At 36.9% G+C, this 18,249-nt stretch overlaps 1 protein-coding gene across 3 annotated transcripts in view; it reads left to right on the plus strand.

Moving 5' to 3' along the window:
- Positions 1 to 18,249, plus strand: part of ADK (adenosine kinase) — a 532,452-nt gene that overhangs the window by 483,952 nt on the left and 30,251 nt on the right. For all 3 annotated transcript variants that reach the window (XM_059397858.1, XM_059397861.1, XM_059397859.1), the window contains one exon: positions 14,432 to 14,518. In XM_059397858.1, coding sequence (XP_059253841.1) covers positions 14,432 to 14,518 — 87 coding nt within the window. The remainder of the gene's footprint in view (positions 1 to 14,431; positions 14,519 to 18,249) is intronic.

Genomic DNA, 18,249 nt, shown 5'->3' on the forward strand with positions numbered 1-18,249 from the left:
CTTGCTCTAAGATTTCTTCTAGTCTATGAAAAGAAAAAAGGAGGCACTGGTCCCGTCATATCTGATGCAACTTTTCCTTCATAAACTTCATAAACATTTGCCATTGCCATTGTCAACAATTCAGACAGAAATCTTACTAATGGGAAGTCCATGATTAGAAGTAGTGGCATAGATCGCTTTTTCTTTAATAAAAGAAAACAGCTTTGCATATGCATATCGTTTTGAAAATCTTCACTATTGTACCTGAAGGAAATACACGACATTAAGAAGGGGTACATTTAGAATATCAGTAATGTCCTGTATCCTCCTACTGCAGTGATTAGGACAAAACCACACACAAAATATTTAAGAAAATGTTTGATGTTTGGTCACTCGGTGTTTTTCATAACCATGGCCTTGGTCCAAATTATGTAACAAATGCCTATTCCTGCTCTAGTTTTAACAGCCTATGATTTATTTATAAGGAAGAATCGTGTACATACAGATGTTGGTTGGACTTATATGGTATCTTCACGAGGTGAACCCTACCCTTGTCACTATGATAGATTTGATTACACTGGTTTGATGCAATCTAAAAGTTAACTCCAAGTCCCTGTATCAGAACCTTCTATCTTTAAACAGGATCTGAACCTAGGTTTATTGAATCATAAAAAGATACATAAAAGTGCCTTCATTCGTGAATTATGGAAAGCAACTTGCTTGAAGGTGCCAATCATATATTTTTATTATTTCTCCAGGATGTGTTTAGCACAGTTAGATCTGGAAAGATTTTTAGGAAAAGTTACACAAGGTGGAATTTATTCACTATTGAAATAGTGTATTACCCTCTGATTTTCAAGTACTTTTATGATTTCTTTTCATATAAGCATTTAGAATGCTAGATTAATCCTCATAACTCTAAAACACAGGATCATGGACAACTATAACCTTTAGTTTACTTGGTTTAATAAACTAACCTAGAGAAGTATGTTATAATTAGGTACCACTTATTCAAAATTCATTCAGAAAATACATCATGAGTTCATACTTTACTACATGAAAAAGAGACCAGTCTTTTTAAAAAATATATTTATTTTAAAAAAATTTTTAAATTAACATATAATGTATTATTTGCTTCAAGGATACAGGTCTATGAATTATCAGTCTTACACTGATGTGTAAGTGTCCATAACCCAGCCACCCTATCCCTTCCCCTAGGCCCCCAACAACCCTCAGTTCATTTCCTCAGATTAAGAGTCTCTTATGGTTTCTCTCCCTACCCCCCACAACCCCCACCCTGCCACTCAGCTTCCTCATATCATAGAGACCTTATGATAATTGTCTTTCTCTGATTGACTTATCTCATTTAGCACAATACCCTTTATTTCCATGCATGCCATTGCAAATGGTAAGATTCTGTGAGGGTTTTTTTAAGATTTTATTTATTTATTTGACAGAGATCATAGGTAGGCAGAGAGGCAAGCAGAGAGAGAGGAGGAAGCAGGCTCCCCGCTGAGCAGAGAGCCCAATGTGGGGCTCGATCCCAGGACCCTTGGATCATGACCTGAGCCGAAGGCAGAGGCTTAACCCACTGAGCCACCCAGGCGCCCCGATTTTGTGGTTTTTTGATGACTGTGTAGTATTCCAGTGTGTGTGTGTGTGTGTGTACCACACCTTTATCCATTCACCTATCGATGCACATCTGGACTCTTTCCATAGTTTGGCTATTGTGGACACTACTGCTGTAAACATTGGGGTGCACGTGCCCCTTCAGATCACTACATTTGTATCTTTGGGGTAAATACCCATTAGTGCAATTTCTGGGTCATAGGCTAGCTCTATTTCCAACTTCCTGAGGAACCTCCATACTGTTTTCCAGAGTGGCTGCACCAGCTTACATTCCCACCAACAGTGTAGGAGGGTTCCCCTTTCTCCAGATCCTCGCCAACATCCGAAAAGAGACCAGTCTTAAAGGAAATTAAAATCTAGTAGAAATAATCATTCAGCAATAACTGTCTTTGAGCACTTACTGCATCCTAGGACTATGATTAAGTCGTGATTCCTACCCACAAAGAGCTCATATTTTAGTAGAGAAAAATGATTGTAAATAAAGTAAAACTATAAATATGATAAATCCTTTCTTAGAGATACGTGAAGGTTATAAATGATGGCATAAAGAGGAAGCAGTTAGCTCTACTTCTAAGCAAGACCTTGAGAAGTCAGAAACTGCATCCAAGAAGACAACCTAACTGAGATTTGGAATGAATAGTGAAAGATGATTTGAGCAATAAAGCAGGTATTATGTACATAGGTATTTTGAAAAGCGTGACATGGGGCGCCTGGGTGGCTCAGTGGGTTAAGCCACTGCCTTCAGCTCAGGTCATGATCTCAGGATCCTGGGATCGAGTCCCACATCGGGCTCTCTGCTCGGCGGGGAGCCTGCTTCTCTCTCTCTCTCTGCCAGCCTCTCTACCTACCTGTGATCTCTCTCTGTCAAATAAATAAAATCTTTGAACAGCGTGACACGTTTGAAAAATTATGAGCATGACAGAGAAACAGTCACAGCTCAGGAAATGATGAAAGATAAGGATTAAACAGCAGGCTAGATTAATGTCCTAGAGTTAAGACTTCAATAGAGACCATCAAAGGGTTTGTAACAGAATAGCATGATCAGATTTTTACTCATGAAAAATCAGTCTCTTCATTCAACAAATTGTGCACCTACAATGCACAAAGCATAGTTCTGGGTACTAAGGATCATCAGTCAAATTGCCTTTCCTGTATGCCTTCTTACCTAAGTAGGCAAGGTTTGTGCCATGAATCCACACAGCTGATTGAATCAGGGCTAGGAATCTCAACAAGGTTAGACAGTCCATAGATGACCAGTGACATACAAGCTAAGCCACAGAAGAAGCCAGTTTTTATAGATATGAGAATGGAGCAAGTGCATAGAAAAAAACAGAGAGAGAACAGTTTGAATGAACTTCTTAATGTAAAGTTAAAGAGATATGCTTCATGTAGTGAACGTATTAAAGGTATCAGAAACCTCGGAGAGAAGGAAGGAAGGAAGGCAGGCAGACACCAAACAAAGGGGAAATTAGGTTTTAAAGCAGTAATTCCATTTATCATTGTGTTTTGGCTTTAGTCACTTTTCTAATGATTTTTTTTTAAGATCTATTTATTTACTTTAGAGAGAGAGAGCATGCACTTGCACATGAGTGGGGGTAGGGACAGAGAGAGAGAATCTTCACGCAGATGTCCAGGTGAGTATGAAACCCCATGCAGAGCTCCATCTCACAACCCATGAGGTCATGACCTGAGCTGAAACCAGAAGTCAAATGTTTAGCCAACTAAGCCACCCAGGCTCCACTTCAGTTACTTTTCTATGGAAAACTATTCTCATATTCAAAGCAAACACTCTTCTACTTTCTTACCTGTCTATATTCAGCACTGAAGATTTTAACTGACATTTACTTGAAACATTTGTAGAAAATTCAAAGAAAACATGAACAAACTGGGAGGCTTTACTGCAAACAACGATAGTAGTGTTCCATATCAAAACCATACCTTCAGTAGGAGCAATTTTAAGTGTGATCTCAATCCCCTATACCCAAGAGTCTTATTTTAAAATTAATAATATTCTTGTCCATTTATTCATTAAATGCTAACTATGTGCCAACTTTTGCTCTAATTGCTCTCTATTTATTAACTGATTTAGCCTCACAGAAACACTATGAGATAATTACTGTTATTGTCCCTATTTGCACATGAGAAAATTGAGGCATAAAGAGTTTGATTTGGTTATGAGCTAGTAAATGGGAATTTACTAGTAATTGGGAATATGAACCCAAGCAGTCTGATATATATTCTTAATACAATATTATACTGCCTCTGTCCTCTGTGGAGTATTTATCTACTTAATTTGGTCAAATTTAGTTACCAGTACAAGGTTTAGAATGGGAATTTAAATGTCAGATAACTGCTGCATACTGCTTAATCAAAATCTTGGTTTTTTTTTTCCATAATCACCCTTTTTTCAGAAATAAATGATAGCAACATTGCTCAAATGGTAACTTTGGAATCCCATCTTATTCTCTCATTTTTTTTAGGGGGGGTCCCAAAATTCTTTGTCACAGGACCCTGAGCAGTTGACAACCTCTGTGAGCCTCAGTGTCTTCATTTATAAAGTCAGGTCAATACTACTTAACCCGTGGGATTGCAGTGAAAGATACATGATAGGAAGCATATAAAGCAGTTGGTGCACAGTAAGCATTTCAGTGTCACTTTGCTAGCTCAGAAACTGCAGTTGCATCCCATTGTTTGATGTATTAAATCTAAACATTTGTCTTCCTTGAGATGGCTGGACCCCACCCATCTTGCATTATTTCTTTTCTTACCTTACATTTAAACTTGTATCTTTCTCTGTGCCTCCTGGAATATATATACCTTTATTTCCTCTCCTCTTCACTATCCACATCTTCAAAACCTAGCTTAAGTTCAGTCTTCTTCATGAAGACTCCAGTTAATTAAACTCACATTGTTTCTTTCCTTCTTTAAACTCCTGTTGCAGTTATAATAAATATTACATTGTATGATATTCACAAATTCTTTCACATGTGCTAGATTTCTCTTTCTGTCTAGATAATAAATTGTTTCAGAAGATAGATGATGTCTTGATATTTCTCCCATGTCTCCCCCGAAGGATCTAGCAGAGTATAAGGAGCACATGGCAAGTGCTTACAAATAAGTGTTACCTGATTGAAGAAAATAAGCTCCTAAGAACACTTTATAAAATTATGTACCAGTGTATACCAACATGTATTACATTTACACCTACAAACACATAAATGGGGTGGGGGGACATAGCCCCTCTCTATAAGAGATCCTGAGCAGCAAAATCTTTGTGTTGTGATACACAGAAATGGAGAAAAGTATTAAACTGTATTTAAGAATTTAAAAAACTTGTATAGTACTTTATATTTGAAAGGGTGCTTTCATAATGTTAATACTTAATCCATATAAGAACCTCAGGAAATAGCTAGAACGATTATTATCATTTTCCTTTTTTTAAAAATGTTTTTATTTGAGAGAGCGAGCGAGTACACATGTATGCAAGTAGGGGGTGGGGTAGAGGTAGAAAGAGAACCTTAAGCAGCCTCCTGGATGAGCACAGAGCCCAACATGGGGCTCAATCTCATGACCCTGAGATCATGACCTGAGCTGAAATCAAGAGTCCCAAGCTTAACTGACTAAGCCACCCATGCATTCCTCTCATCTTCTAAGTATAGTTAAACTTGGGCAGGTTGCGTAGTTACTTGTGCAAGGTCTTAAAAAGTAGCATCATTGACTCTACTCCAAATCCCCACCATTCTGTCCCTGCCAGATAATCTTTTTAAATCAAAGATAGGATCATGTCACTCACCTGCTTAATACCTCACCATGGTGGGTGCCTGTGGCATAGTTAAGTGTCAACTCTTGGTTTCAGTTCAGGTTGTGATCTCAGGATCACAATCTCAGGATCTTAATATCCAGCCCCAGATCAGGCTCTGCATTCAGCAGAGTATACTTGACACTTTCTCACTCTCTCCCTCTGCCCCTTACCCCCCACCCCATCGTGCACCCACATGCATGCTCCCTCTCTCTAAAATAAATAAATAAATCTTTTTAAAAAACTAAAACCTTCCAATGGTTTCCCATTTTACATAGAATGAAATTCTACCAACTCCCTCCCCACATAACACATGCACACACACACTCAGATCTCCCCACACTCACTACACTATAGTTAGAGTGGCCTTCTTAACCCTGAACAGGCTTAACTTCACCATGCTTGTTGCCAGACCAGAGCCTTTGCTCTTGTGTATTCTGCACCTGGATCTTCACATGGCTGGCTCCTTCTTGCTACTGAAGTCTCAATTCAGACATCACCTCCTCAGCAAAGAAGTAACACCCATCGAAATGAATTCACCTCCTCAGTCATACTTAATCAAATCATCCTGTTTTGTTTTTCTTGTGACATTTATTATTATCTCCAATTATCTTGTTCATTTTTATTGTTGTTGTTGTTACTTGTATACTGTCTATGCTCACGAGAATGTAGGTCCCATGAGAGCAAGATTTTTGTCTGTCCTATTCACATCTATATTCCCAGTCTCTGAGTGCCTGACACATGAAAAGCTCTTAATAAGCATTTGTTGAATAAAGTAGCTGAATCAAAACCAGACTAAAACCATGGGTCTTTTGAGTCCTAATCCAGTGTTCTTCTAACCATTCTATTTATCCTGCCTTTCATGAAAGCACTTACACCTTTGGAGCTACAATAGGAATTGATGTTCAGAATAATGACATTAACATGTGCCGTACGTTTCTCTATTATCAAAGAAAAATTTCATTCAGTTCAATAAACTAAACTAATTAAAGCAGGGATGTCATGGTATGTTATTATATTAATACATTTAGAAAGATTTCTAACTAAAAAGACTTTCTGCTTTTTCTTTAGTTAACCAGAAAATTAAATTAACCCAGACCTCTTCATTCCCCCAAAAGTCCTTGTTAATTAGGATTGTTCTATAAATCTCTATTATTAGTAAAATTTGTCATCTGTTTCATTACCCTGTTTATTAGGGCAGTCTGAACAGGGTGTCTTTGCTCATATCCTGGTATGTGTATCCTTATGAAAAGAAAAGCATTTCCTGGATCCTCACTTTTTTTCTATTCTTTGACACAGGAATATTTCATGCTCTTTGTATAATAGTTTGGTTTTCTTATGTCAGGTCCCTATAAAATTAGGAATGAAATAATTGACTTGGTTTTTAAGTAAAATAATTAAATTTAAGGTCTACTTAAAAACATCAGTGCTTTGGAATGTTGTGTGTAATAACAGAAGACTGAAAACAACAGCCTAGAAGTCCATCAATAAAAGACTGCTTACATAAATTACAGTATATCCATACAGTGGACTATTATGCAGCAATAAAAATGCAGACATTCCCTGCTTACCAACACAGAAAGATTTCCAAGTGAAAAAACATGATCCAGAGCAGCCTACATAGAAAGATACCTTTTTGTTTAAGAATTTAAAAAGGTGGAGCGCCTGGGTAGCTCAGTCAGTTAAGTCTCGACTCTTGGTTTGACTGATGGTTTCGGCTCTGGTCATGATCTTGCAGTTGTGGCATTGAACCCCACATCCAGCTCTGCACTTAGCACAGAGTCTACTTCAGATTCTCTCTCTGTCTCCCTTCCACTCACTCACTCTCTATCTCTAATAAATAAATAAAATCTTTTGAAAAAATAAAAAGAAAAAAGAAAAGTGTGTTTACTTTTGTATATGCAAGAGAAATCCTAGGATATACAAAAAAGCGGTAACAGTGATAATCAGGTTAGAAAGCAGTAGGATTAGAAACTGGTTGAATAGGAGATAAGAAGTGAGAAAGACTTTTTTTATAGGATACTTTTTAATAAATTTGTATTTCTTAGCTATATGTATGCATTACCTATTCAAAAGGTTAAACTAAAAAAATAAAAAAATAATTAAAAAAAAAAAAACAGAAACAAAAGGTTAAACTAAAAACAAACACAACTAAAAGTAATATGTGATTCTGGACTGGATCGTGTTGTGGGTGGAAAAAAACTGTAAAAGACACTAGGACAATTAATAAAATTGGATTATGGGCTGCCTGGGTGGCTCAGTTTGGTTAAGCAACTGCCTTCCGACTCAGGTCATGATCCCGGAGTCCCGGGATCGAGTCCCACATCAGGCTCCCAGCTCCATGGGGAGTCTGCTTCTCCCTCTGACCTTCTCCCCTCTCATTCTCTTTCTCACTCTCTCTTCTCAAATAAATAAATAAAATCCTTAAAAATAAATAAATAAAATAAAATAAAATTGGAATATGGAATATGGAATATAGATTAGATAAAATAACAATATTAAGTTTTTAAATTTATCAACTCTATCATGGTTACCTAAAAGATGATCCTTTTTCTTAGAAATATACACTTAATTATTAAGAAGTAAAGGGAATTATATAACCAACTTAATGCTCATATGGCCTGAAAGAATAAATAATAATATGCACATATATATGGAAGGATTGATGTAAAAAATTTTGGCAAAATGTTAAAAACTGGTAAATCCAGATAAATGTTATATGGGAGTTCTCTGTATTTTTCATCAAACTTTCCTGTTAGTTTAAAATTAATTCCAAATAAAGGGTTAAAAACAAACAAACAAACAAAAACATTAATACTCTGGAAAATACTTCATTATAAGAAATGGCCAAAGTAGAGAAGCCTCTTCTAAGAATCGCAAGAGTTCTGTTTCTTACCTAGTCATACTTCTCACTTTGTGGTGAAGATTTTGCCATCACTTTTCTGTCTTTTCCAAGCCTGGTGATGCTCAATCAGAGGCAGGGGCAGACATGGTGACTACAGTCTACCTTGAGGTTGAAAATACCTCATCCTGCTATCCATCTTTCCTACACTTTAGAGGTGACGTCAAAAAAAAAAAAAAAGGGTAGTGACAAAACATGGCATTTTAACATATCTTGAACAAAGTTTTCTCAGGATATTAATTATCATGGGGCTATAGGTATATAGTGCTAAAATACATAGTTAATTTAGTAGCGGTAAGGCTACAGAAGCATTTAATCTGGTGGTTTGGCATTGAGTGACTGAATTTTCTTACCATTTTTTCAGTTAGATATTGTACGGACTTGCTGTTTTTCCATAATTGACATAACATTACACACATGGGAGGATGTTTGACTCTACACAAACTGCCCTTCTAAGTTAGGTAGTGAAACTTACATCATAGTAAAGTGAAAAGTAAGTTATTTGTTTATATAAAGTGTCCAGGGAATGTTTGATTTTTATTACTTTGTATTTTAAGTAAGCTAAATTTCATTGTTCTTGATGAAGGTGCCCTGCGGATCTTATCTAATCAACAATACCAAGCAACTCTGGTATCAACGGAATTGCTCTTTTTTATTTCCTGTCTGCTTAAGGAAGCTCGTGATTTTGTGGTTTTATAGAAAACTGGAAAATATGAATAATAAGTATTACCAATCCTTTCACTTCTCACTTAACAAAAAGTTTGGAAAGATTTGAGAAACAATGGTTCTGACTTGCGTTTTTTTGTTTTGTTTTGTTTTAAGATATAAATTATCATTTAGGGTTCCTGGCTGCTCAGTCAGTACAGCCTGCGACTTGTCCTCCAGGTTGTGACTACAAGCCCCACGTTGAGTGTAACGATTACTTAAAAATAAAATCTTTAACAATGAATGAAGGGTGCCTGGGTGGCTCAGTGGGTTAAAGCCTCTGCCTTCAGCTCAGGTCATGATCCCATTGTCCTGGGTTTGAGCCCAAGATCGGGCTCTCTGCTCAGCAGGGAGCCTGCTTCCCTCTCTCCCTCTGCCTGCCTCTCTGCCTACTTGTGGTCTTTGTCTGTCAAATAAATAAATAAAATCTTAAAAAAACAAAAAACAAAAAACAACTTGAACAACAAAAAAAGATCATAAGGTCTAAAAAAATCACTAATTCTTTTTATTAGTAATTCCATATAGTATTAGTAATATTCCCCACATTATACACTTCACTTTTCAAAAACTTTTTATCTGAGTATCATTGACACACAGTGTTACATTAGTTTCAGGTGTACAACAGAGTGATTCCATGGCTCTGTATTATGCTACGCTCACCACAAATGTAGCTGCCATCTGTCACCATACAACACTATTCCAGTACCATGAACTATATTCACAATTGCCAAGATATGAAAGCAACCCAAGGGTCCACTTATAGATGAATGGATAAAGACATAGTGTGTGTGTGTGTACTGGAATATTATGGAACCATAAAAAGAATGAGATTTTGGCTATTTGCAACACCATAGATGGACCTAGAGGGTATTGTGCTAAGTGAAAGAAGTCAGAGAAAGAGAAATACCATATGATTTCACTTATATGTGGAATCTGAAAACAAAACAAATGAATAAAAAAAACAAAAAGCGGAACCAGACTTACAAATACAGAGAACAAACTGATGGTTGCCAGAGGGGAAGTGAGATAGGGGGATTAGCAAAATGGGTGAAAGGGAATAGGACATACAGATTTTCAGTTATGGAATGAATAAATCACCAGAATAAAAGGCTCTAACTTATCTTAAACTCTTATTTAGAAGCATTTGATCAGAATGTGTTTTTCTACAACTAATAAAACTATTTTTGCTACTTCTTCCCACAGCTACTCCAGGCCCATTTCACACCTAAGAAAATGAGGTCCAAGTGAGTGTTCTGGGCCTCAATGGCTGAATAAGATTCATGCCTATGAGTGTATCTTAAGATTTAGTGAGGTATTTCATCTGTTCATACAAAAAAATTGTCTAGGGGCACCTGGGTGGCTCAGTGGGTTAAGGCCTCTGCCTTCGGCTCAGGTCATGATCCCAGGGTCCTGGGATTGAGCCCCGCAGCTCTCTGCTCAGCAGGGAGCCTGCTTCCTCCTCTCTCTCTGCCTGCCTCTCTGCCTCCTTGTGATCTCTGTCTGTCAAATAAATAAATAAATAAAATCTAAAAAAAAAAAAATTGTCTAGAAGGCTGTCGGATAGGTTATGCTAGTGAAATTAGTTTTGTAGGTTTATGTGTGGGGTTTTTTTTTAAGATTTATTTATTTATTTGAGAGAGAGAGAGCATGGGGGAGGGGAGGAGAGAAAGAATCTCAAACAGACTCCATGCTGAGAGCAGAGACAGACAATGTGGGGCAGATCTTACAACCCAAGATCATGACCTGAGCCAAAATCTGGAGTCAGATGCTTAACGGACTGAGTCACCCAGGTGCCCCATGTGGGGGGTTTTAAATAGCTTTATAAATTAGGGGCGCCTGGGTGGCTCAGTGGGTTAAGCCTCTGCCTTCATCTCAGGTCATGGTCTCAGGGTCCTGGGATCGAGTCCTACACTGGGCTCTGTGCTCAGCAGGGAGCCTGCTCCTTCCTCTCTCTCTGCCTGCCTCTCTGTCTACTTGTGATCTTTGTCTGTCAAATAAATAAATAAAATCTTTTAAATAAATAAATAAATAGCTCTATAAATTGACTTAGTCATTTCATTTCAAAAAAATCAGAAGTTCCAGGGCGCCTGGGTGGCTCAGTGGGTTAAGCCTCTGCCTTCGGCTCAGGTCATGATCATAGGGTCCTGAGATCCAGCCCCTCATTGTGTTCTCTGCTCAGTGGGGAGCCTGCCTTCCCCTCTCTCCCTCTGCCTGCCTCTCTGCCTCCTTGTGATCTATGTCAAATAAATGAATAAAGTCTTAAAAAAAAAAGTTCCAGCTATGTAACTGAACTTAAATATTACTGAATATTATTTAATCCTTCAATAATTTAGAACACATTTCAGGATCTTGCAAACTTTCAGGGTCATTATTTTGAAAGGAGCTCTCATAATATAACTCTAGATACAGAAGATAATAGAGACTGGACTGTATGCATACCAATTCATGACAGCTCTCATATAGTCTTTTTTTTTATTTATTTTTTATTTTCAGCATAACAGTATTCATTATTTTTGCACCACACCCAGTGCTCCATGCAATCCATGCCCTCTATTACCCATCACCTGGTACCCCAACCTCCCACCCCCCACACCCCTTCAAAACCCTCAGATTGTTTTTCAAAGTCCATAGTCTCTCATGGTTCACCTCCCCTTCCAATTTCCCCCAACTCCCTTCTCCTCTCCATCTCCCCTTGTCCTCCATGCTATTTGTTATGCTCCACAAATAAGTGAAACCATATGATAATTGACTCTCTCTGCTTGACTTATTTCACTCAGCATAATCTCTTCCAGTCCCATCCATGTCGCTACAAAAGTATAGTCTTGAAATTCTTATATATTTATTTGCATTAATAAATTGAAAAGATGTCCACAATAGCCAAACTCTGGAAGGAGCACTGAGATGCCCTTCAACAGATAAACAGATAGGTAAAGATGATGTAGTTCATGTATACAATTGGAATATTACTCAGCCATCAGAAGGGATGATTATGCACCATTTACATCAACATGGATGGAACTGGAAGGGATTATGTTGTGTGAAATAACTCAAGCAGAGAAAGACAATTATCATAAGGTTTCACCCATATATGGAACATAAGGAATAGCATGGAGGACCACAGGGGTAGGAGGGAAAACTGAATGGGAAGAAATCAGAAAGGGAGATAAACCATGAGAGACTCTGGACTTTGGGAACCAAACTGAGGGTTACAGAGGGAGGGGGTGGGGGAGAGGGTGACCCAGCGATGGGTATTAAGGAGAGCACATGTAATGATGAGCACTGGGTATTATACACAACTAATTAATCATTGAACACTACATCAAAAACTAATGATGTCTATATGCTGGCTAGTTGAACATTAAAAAAAAGTAGAAAAGATTAAAAATAATTCTTTATATTACAAGAAATTGAACTTTTATATCACCTAAGGATAAAACATCTCAAGAATATACACGTATATCCAGAAAACTGCATTCATTTGGAATTTGCAGTAGTTTAGACCAAGAAGTGATGATTCTCAAGAACAAAGTTCAAACTAATCTCTTCCCTTTTGAATTAGGTTCTATTCATGAATAAAGATTTACCCCACAAAAAATCCATGATTTTTTCGAACAAAAAACTCAAGGAATTATATCTAATTATGGCTTACTTACCATTTGTATGTAATTATTTTTCAAATCTATAATCCAGTAATTAATCCTAAAATTAACACTTACATTACCTAAAGTGTTTTATAGACATATTTTATTATTACATAATGTAACCCTATTATAAATGGTAAATAGCGTCATTCACTTAGCTCATTTTACTTATTTAGTGGCTGTTTGTTCTGACTTTATAGTTGTTAATTCTCTTTATAGTCTGACTTGTATTTGGAAGTAATAAAATCAGATTTCTTTATAAATATTTATGATATAGTCCTTTTTCCTAAATCAGACGGTAGCCCTTTTTTAATTATTTCTAGTAAAGTCTGGTTACTTTTTTTTTTCCTGTGTAGCAGTGTGTACTGCATACTCCCTAGAAAATTTAATCCTGGATATTTATGCCTTAACTTCTAATTAATCAAGATCCTGCTAACTACCATGTAGGTCCTGGTGTTACAAAGTGTGGAAAGTTTGTTACTTAAGAAGTTTATTAATTTTTTTAAGATTATTTATTTATTTATTTGACAGAGATCACAAGTAGACAGAGAGGCAGGCAGAGAGAGAGGGTGAAGCAGGCTCCCTGCTGAGAACATGATGAGAGGCTGGATCCTAGGACCCTGAGATCATGACCTGAGCTGAAGGCAGAGGCTTTAACCCACTGAGCCACCCAGGTGCCCCACTTAAGGAGTTTAAATAGATGTTTCTGATATGGAGTCTTCTTGAATGTCAATCTTTCCAGTAGGATTTTTTTTCATTATCATATCTGTGCTTATCTCTGTTGAAAATATCCATTAGTACCAGGTAACAAAGGACAGAATATGCTCTTTGAGATTGTTAGGTTCTTTATTAAGACCCTACATTGCTCAGTATCTCCTTTTCCCTCTCTCTCGATCTTAGGTGAGACTGAAGTTTACAAGTTTTGGCCACATCTGTCCCCATGACGGATACAAATTTGTGATTTCAGAAGTTCCAGCCACCAATAAAAAGCACTGTCCAATCTTTTGCAGATGGCCAGATTTCATCACAGATAACTCCATTACACTGTCATGTGCCAAGCTTAAAGGACTGTATTAGGCTACTTTAGACAAGAACCCATTGCACTGTCCCTTTTGTTGTAAATGGCTTTCCCTCTTGCTAGTTGACAGACAGTTTAAAGGAAATAGTGACTCCTTTGTAAAAAGTAACTGGATTCAGTTTTTTGTAATAAGCCAAGTAAAATCAGTAATTCTTAACATTGGCATAAAGAATTATAACAGAATAGTAGTTATGTTTTTATTATGCCATTGTGATTTTCTGTAGAGAAACACCCAAGACTTGTTATTTATATATTTTAAATTTACAGCTCTTTAACTGTATCCAAGATTTCACTGCCAAGAATGCAGTCAGGCTGGAAGCTTTATTAGAGATCCTGTCCTTAAAAACACTTTCTTTGCCTCATAGTTTCTGTTCAAGTATTTATACTGTCCAAAAATGTACTGCTGTGGTTTATAGCCATTCCCACAATATATGATCCCCACAATATTTGATCTATCTAGGTATAAACTCTAACAAAACACATACAGTGTCTGTGTGCTGAAAATTACCCCAAAAAAGCATTGTTTACAGATGACTTTATACCCTAATTCCTAAGTACTCATGTACAGAGTATGGAACTCATGCTGTTTCTCTCTTTGAATGATGAATGATGAAGGAGCTTCAGACTTTACTAGGTGAGTTTCTGTATTGAGTGTTACAAAGAGACGTCAGTCTGCCTTTCTTTGGCTCTACTTGCAGAAAGTGAAGTCACCGCTTTTGCTGTCTTGGATCAAGACCAGAAAGAAATTGTTGATACCAATGGAGCTGGAGATGCATTTGTGGGAGGTAAGGATTCATTTATTTCATACTTATAAGTTAAACATTTCCTTTAACCCTTGCCTCTACTACATAGCCAAGATTTATGAATTTAATAATTTCATCTTTTAAATAATTAACTCCTAATGTTGTTTTCATATGCTGCTATTGCTGTATTATGAAGATATTTTACTATAGGAAAAATACTTATTTTGGGCTCAACGATAATTTGCAGTTGTGCAGTACCCCAGTCATTTTCACAAGTTTAGTTGTGTCTAGGAGGATATTGCATAAACAAGCTGTATCAAGTACAGTATATAGTATATTCTTGGGCCTTCAGGCTTAAGTGTGGACACATTGTTGTTCTTTAAAAGAAGTTGTGGTGAATATTAACTAAGGATGATATCTTCAGATTGTATCATTTGATTAAAACATCTGTTTCTAATGCAATAATTAAGTGTTCATAAATGTACTAGGAAGGGTTAAATTTTTTTCTGGTCCAGGGTTAGTAAAAAATGGCAAAATTTCTAAGAACTAGGTCATTTTTAGAACAAGTACTCTAAGATGAAGACAGTTGGAAGATTCTTGGCTTGATGAATCAGATTGATCTAAAATCTGGTTCAAAAGTTCTTTTGATATGTCTAAACCACTTCTAGTTCAGTGTAGTTAAGCTAGATAGTGGTCCCTAGAACGCTTTAGATTCCTGAATGATAATCCAGAAGAGTCCCTCTTGATCTCTCTTTATTTCTTACAACATTGAGTTGAACAAGGAACAAAGGCAAATAGAATTGACTATTGATTATCCTCCTTTCCTTGGAAGATAATTTGAGCCATGGGAAATTTAAATTATATGATAGTTTTAACATAGTATTGTTTCAAATATACTCATTTGTCTTAAGGATCTTTTTCACCAACAGAACTTTCTCATATTTCCTTCTTTGAAACTTCATGCCTACTCTTCAATGAGCTGTTAACCAGTAGACTCATCGCATGCCTCATGCCCTAGTCTTTGGAAAGAGTACATATCACAGATAACATTCTACTTTACTGTCATGCTTGTATCTTTTGTGTCTTTGTTCTAAAAGGCCTCCTCATCTATTAGAATGTTTTCCAGCTATTTTTCCTAAGCTGCATTTCTTCAGACCTATAAATCCATGTAGGCTAAAAATATCTTATCCAGAATTGGACTAAATTCTGTAATACATTAAGGAAACACTATGGATTTCTTTTTATTTTTTTCTTCCCCTCCCAGCCCCTACACTATGGATTTCATGTGTAAAATTGATTAAATCAGGAATCTCGGTACCTAACCTTTAAACTTACCACTTGTGTGTGCATTATTTAAGTACTTCAAATATTTAAAACAGTAAATATTCTGTTGTTGTTTTTTTTTAATGTTTAGTAGGGTACATTGTGAAGCCATCATAAATACAATGGTGACCTAATTAGTCACGACCTGGATCCTGGGCTACCTAGCCCTGTAAAAACAGATTCCTTTATGAACATCGAACTACCTATAATGTTCCCAATACTAGGTAAGAATGTATGGACTTTCTGAGGGAGAGAGAAGTCATTCTTAGGTACTGAAGTGGAATAGCTAGCTACCCATTTGTATTGTGGTGAGGATAATAAATGAACTACCTCACCAAAGCACTTGGGCTCTCTGTTATAGGATTTTCAGCCTCTTTTTTTAATCTCACTCTATACCTATGTATTTATTGTCAGGGTACAGTGAAGTAAATAGTAAGGGAAGAGTATGGAACAGGGAGCCACATGCGTTTTTGGTTTTTTTTTTGTAAAGGACCAGATAGTGAATAGTTTAGGTTTGCAACTCCTGTACAAGCTGTATTGCATATTATTATTGTTTTGTTTGTTTGTGTGCTTGCTTGCTATTGGTTTAGGTTTTTTATAACATTCTAAAAACATAAAACCTTTTGTAACTCTCCAGTTATACAGAAACAGGCCACAGGCTGAATTTGGCCCTCAGGCTCTAATTTGTCAACCCCTTGTGTAATATGTTGGCAGCTTCCTCACTTAATTCACTTTCATCATACCTTGGATCCAAACACTAGGTTTTACTACATGCTGTTGAAATCACTATAGAGAAAGTGGAAGGCAGGCTGACAGTAGGCAGGGCTTTACTGGTAGCCATTTTTCTCACTTTAACCCTACTCTGATCAGTTTCCAGGATAATCAGATCCTGAAAGACTGAGTCATGCAATGACATGAACACTCTAATGTCATTTTAGCATTGAAATACTTATGTTGGCATGTTTAGCACATTCTGTGTAAGTCAAGCTATACAGTATAGCAATAGAAAACATTTATGTAGCACTTACTAGCCAGTAAGCATCTTCAGCATTTTACATATAGTAACTCACTTAATGTTCATAAAAGCTCACTGAAGTAAGGCTTTTTTTTTTTTTTTTTAAGATTTATTTATTTCTTTGAGAGAGAGTAAGCATGTGTGCACGAGCAGGGGGGAGAGGCAAAAAGAGAGGGAGAGAAGCTGACTCCACCGAGTCCAAGCCCAAAGCAGGGCTCAATGTCATGACCCTGAGATCACAACCTGAGTTGAAATCAAGAGTTAGGACTCAACCGACTGAGCCACCCAGAAGACCCTACAGTAGGCTATTAATAACCCCATTTTACTGATGAGACAACTGAGACACAGAGGGATTAGGTAACTTCCAGTAAGTCTCATAACTAGAGAGTAGCGGAGCCAAGATTCAATCCAGGCAGTCTGGCTTCAGAATCAGTGCTCTTACTCACTGCACTGTATTGCTTCCCTAAACTTATAGGGCAATCTCATCATTAGGGCAGAGAGCCACAGACCAGCCTTACTAACAAAAGCTGGGTTTTGCCAAAGAGAATCTTTCTGTTATCTGAATAGATGATTTCATGTATTGAACAGGAGCTTTTGTTATCTGATAGGATTCTAAGGACTCTAGGGTAAGACTGTTGCAGGGAAAAAAAAGGGAAAGGGAAAATAATCGAAGGACTATAGTCCCTGGTGAGTTTGAACCAGGAGCTTTTTTTGCTAAGCAGTAGAATTGATTGCATTACAGAGATACAGAAAAACAGATCATAAACTTGCTGGGTCAGCATGGAATCTAAATACAAGGAGCTGTATGAATCAACCATTTAATAGCACCAGGCTAATGCATCCCATCTTACAATAGAGATGGTTTTATCAGTTGGAAGTACTAAAAAAATTCATTAGTTAAAAACCCCTACTTCCATCTCTACACTAGGGAAGAAAGCCTTCCTACTAGGATTGGAAATACTCCAGCTATTGAAACATACTTCTCTACCTTGAACATGAATGAAGAGGCAATGGCAACTTTTGCATTTATTATGTAGTTTCTTTTTCTTTGGTCTATTTTATTGCCTGATTAACATATCTCCTCTCCGATTGACACATTCTATCTTTAGATAATCTATTCCTCCTATTACTTTTTAAGTTTTGCTGGCTTAAGAATATTTCTGTCTTTGGTGACTTTGCATAACTGTATTCCAGTCCCCGTTTCAAGTTCTTGGGTAAAGCATCACTTCATCTATCATGTGCTAATTACATATCCTAGTACCAGAGTGCCATGTGTTCTTATTAGCCACGTAAGAGATATATGACTATAGTACATCATAGATTTTCATGTATAATTTTAAAATGAGTACCCCACATGTACATAAACTAAATTCATAGTTCCATCTCAGGGGGTTCAGTAACAGTGACAATTCCCTCTAGCCTCTGCAAGCATGCC

Source organism: Mustela nigripes, chromosome 4 (assembly GCF_022355385.1).
Source record: "Mustela nigripes isolate SB6536 chromosome 4, MUSNIG.SB6536, whole genome shotgun sequence".
NCBI classification, from domain to species: domain Eukaryota; kingdom Metazoa; phylum Chordata; class Mammalia; order Carnivora; family Mustelidae; genus Mustela; species Mustela nigripes.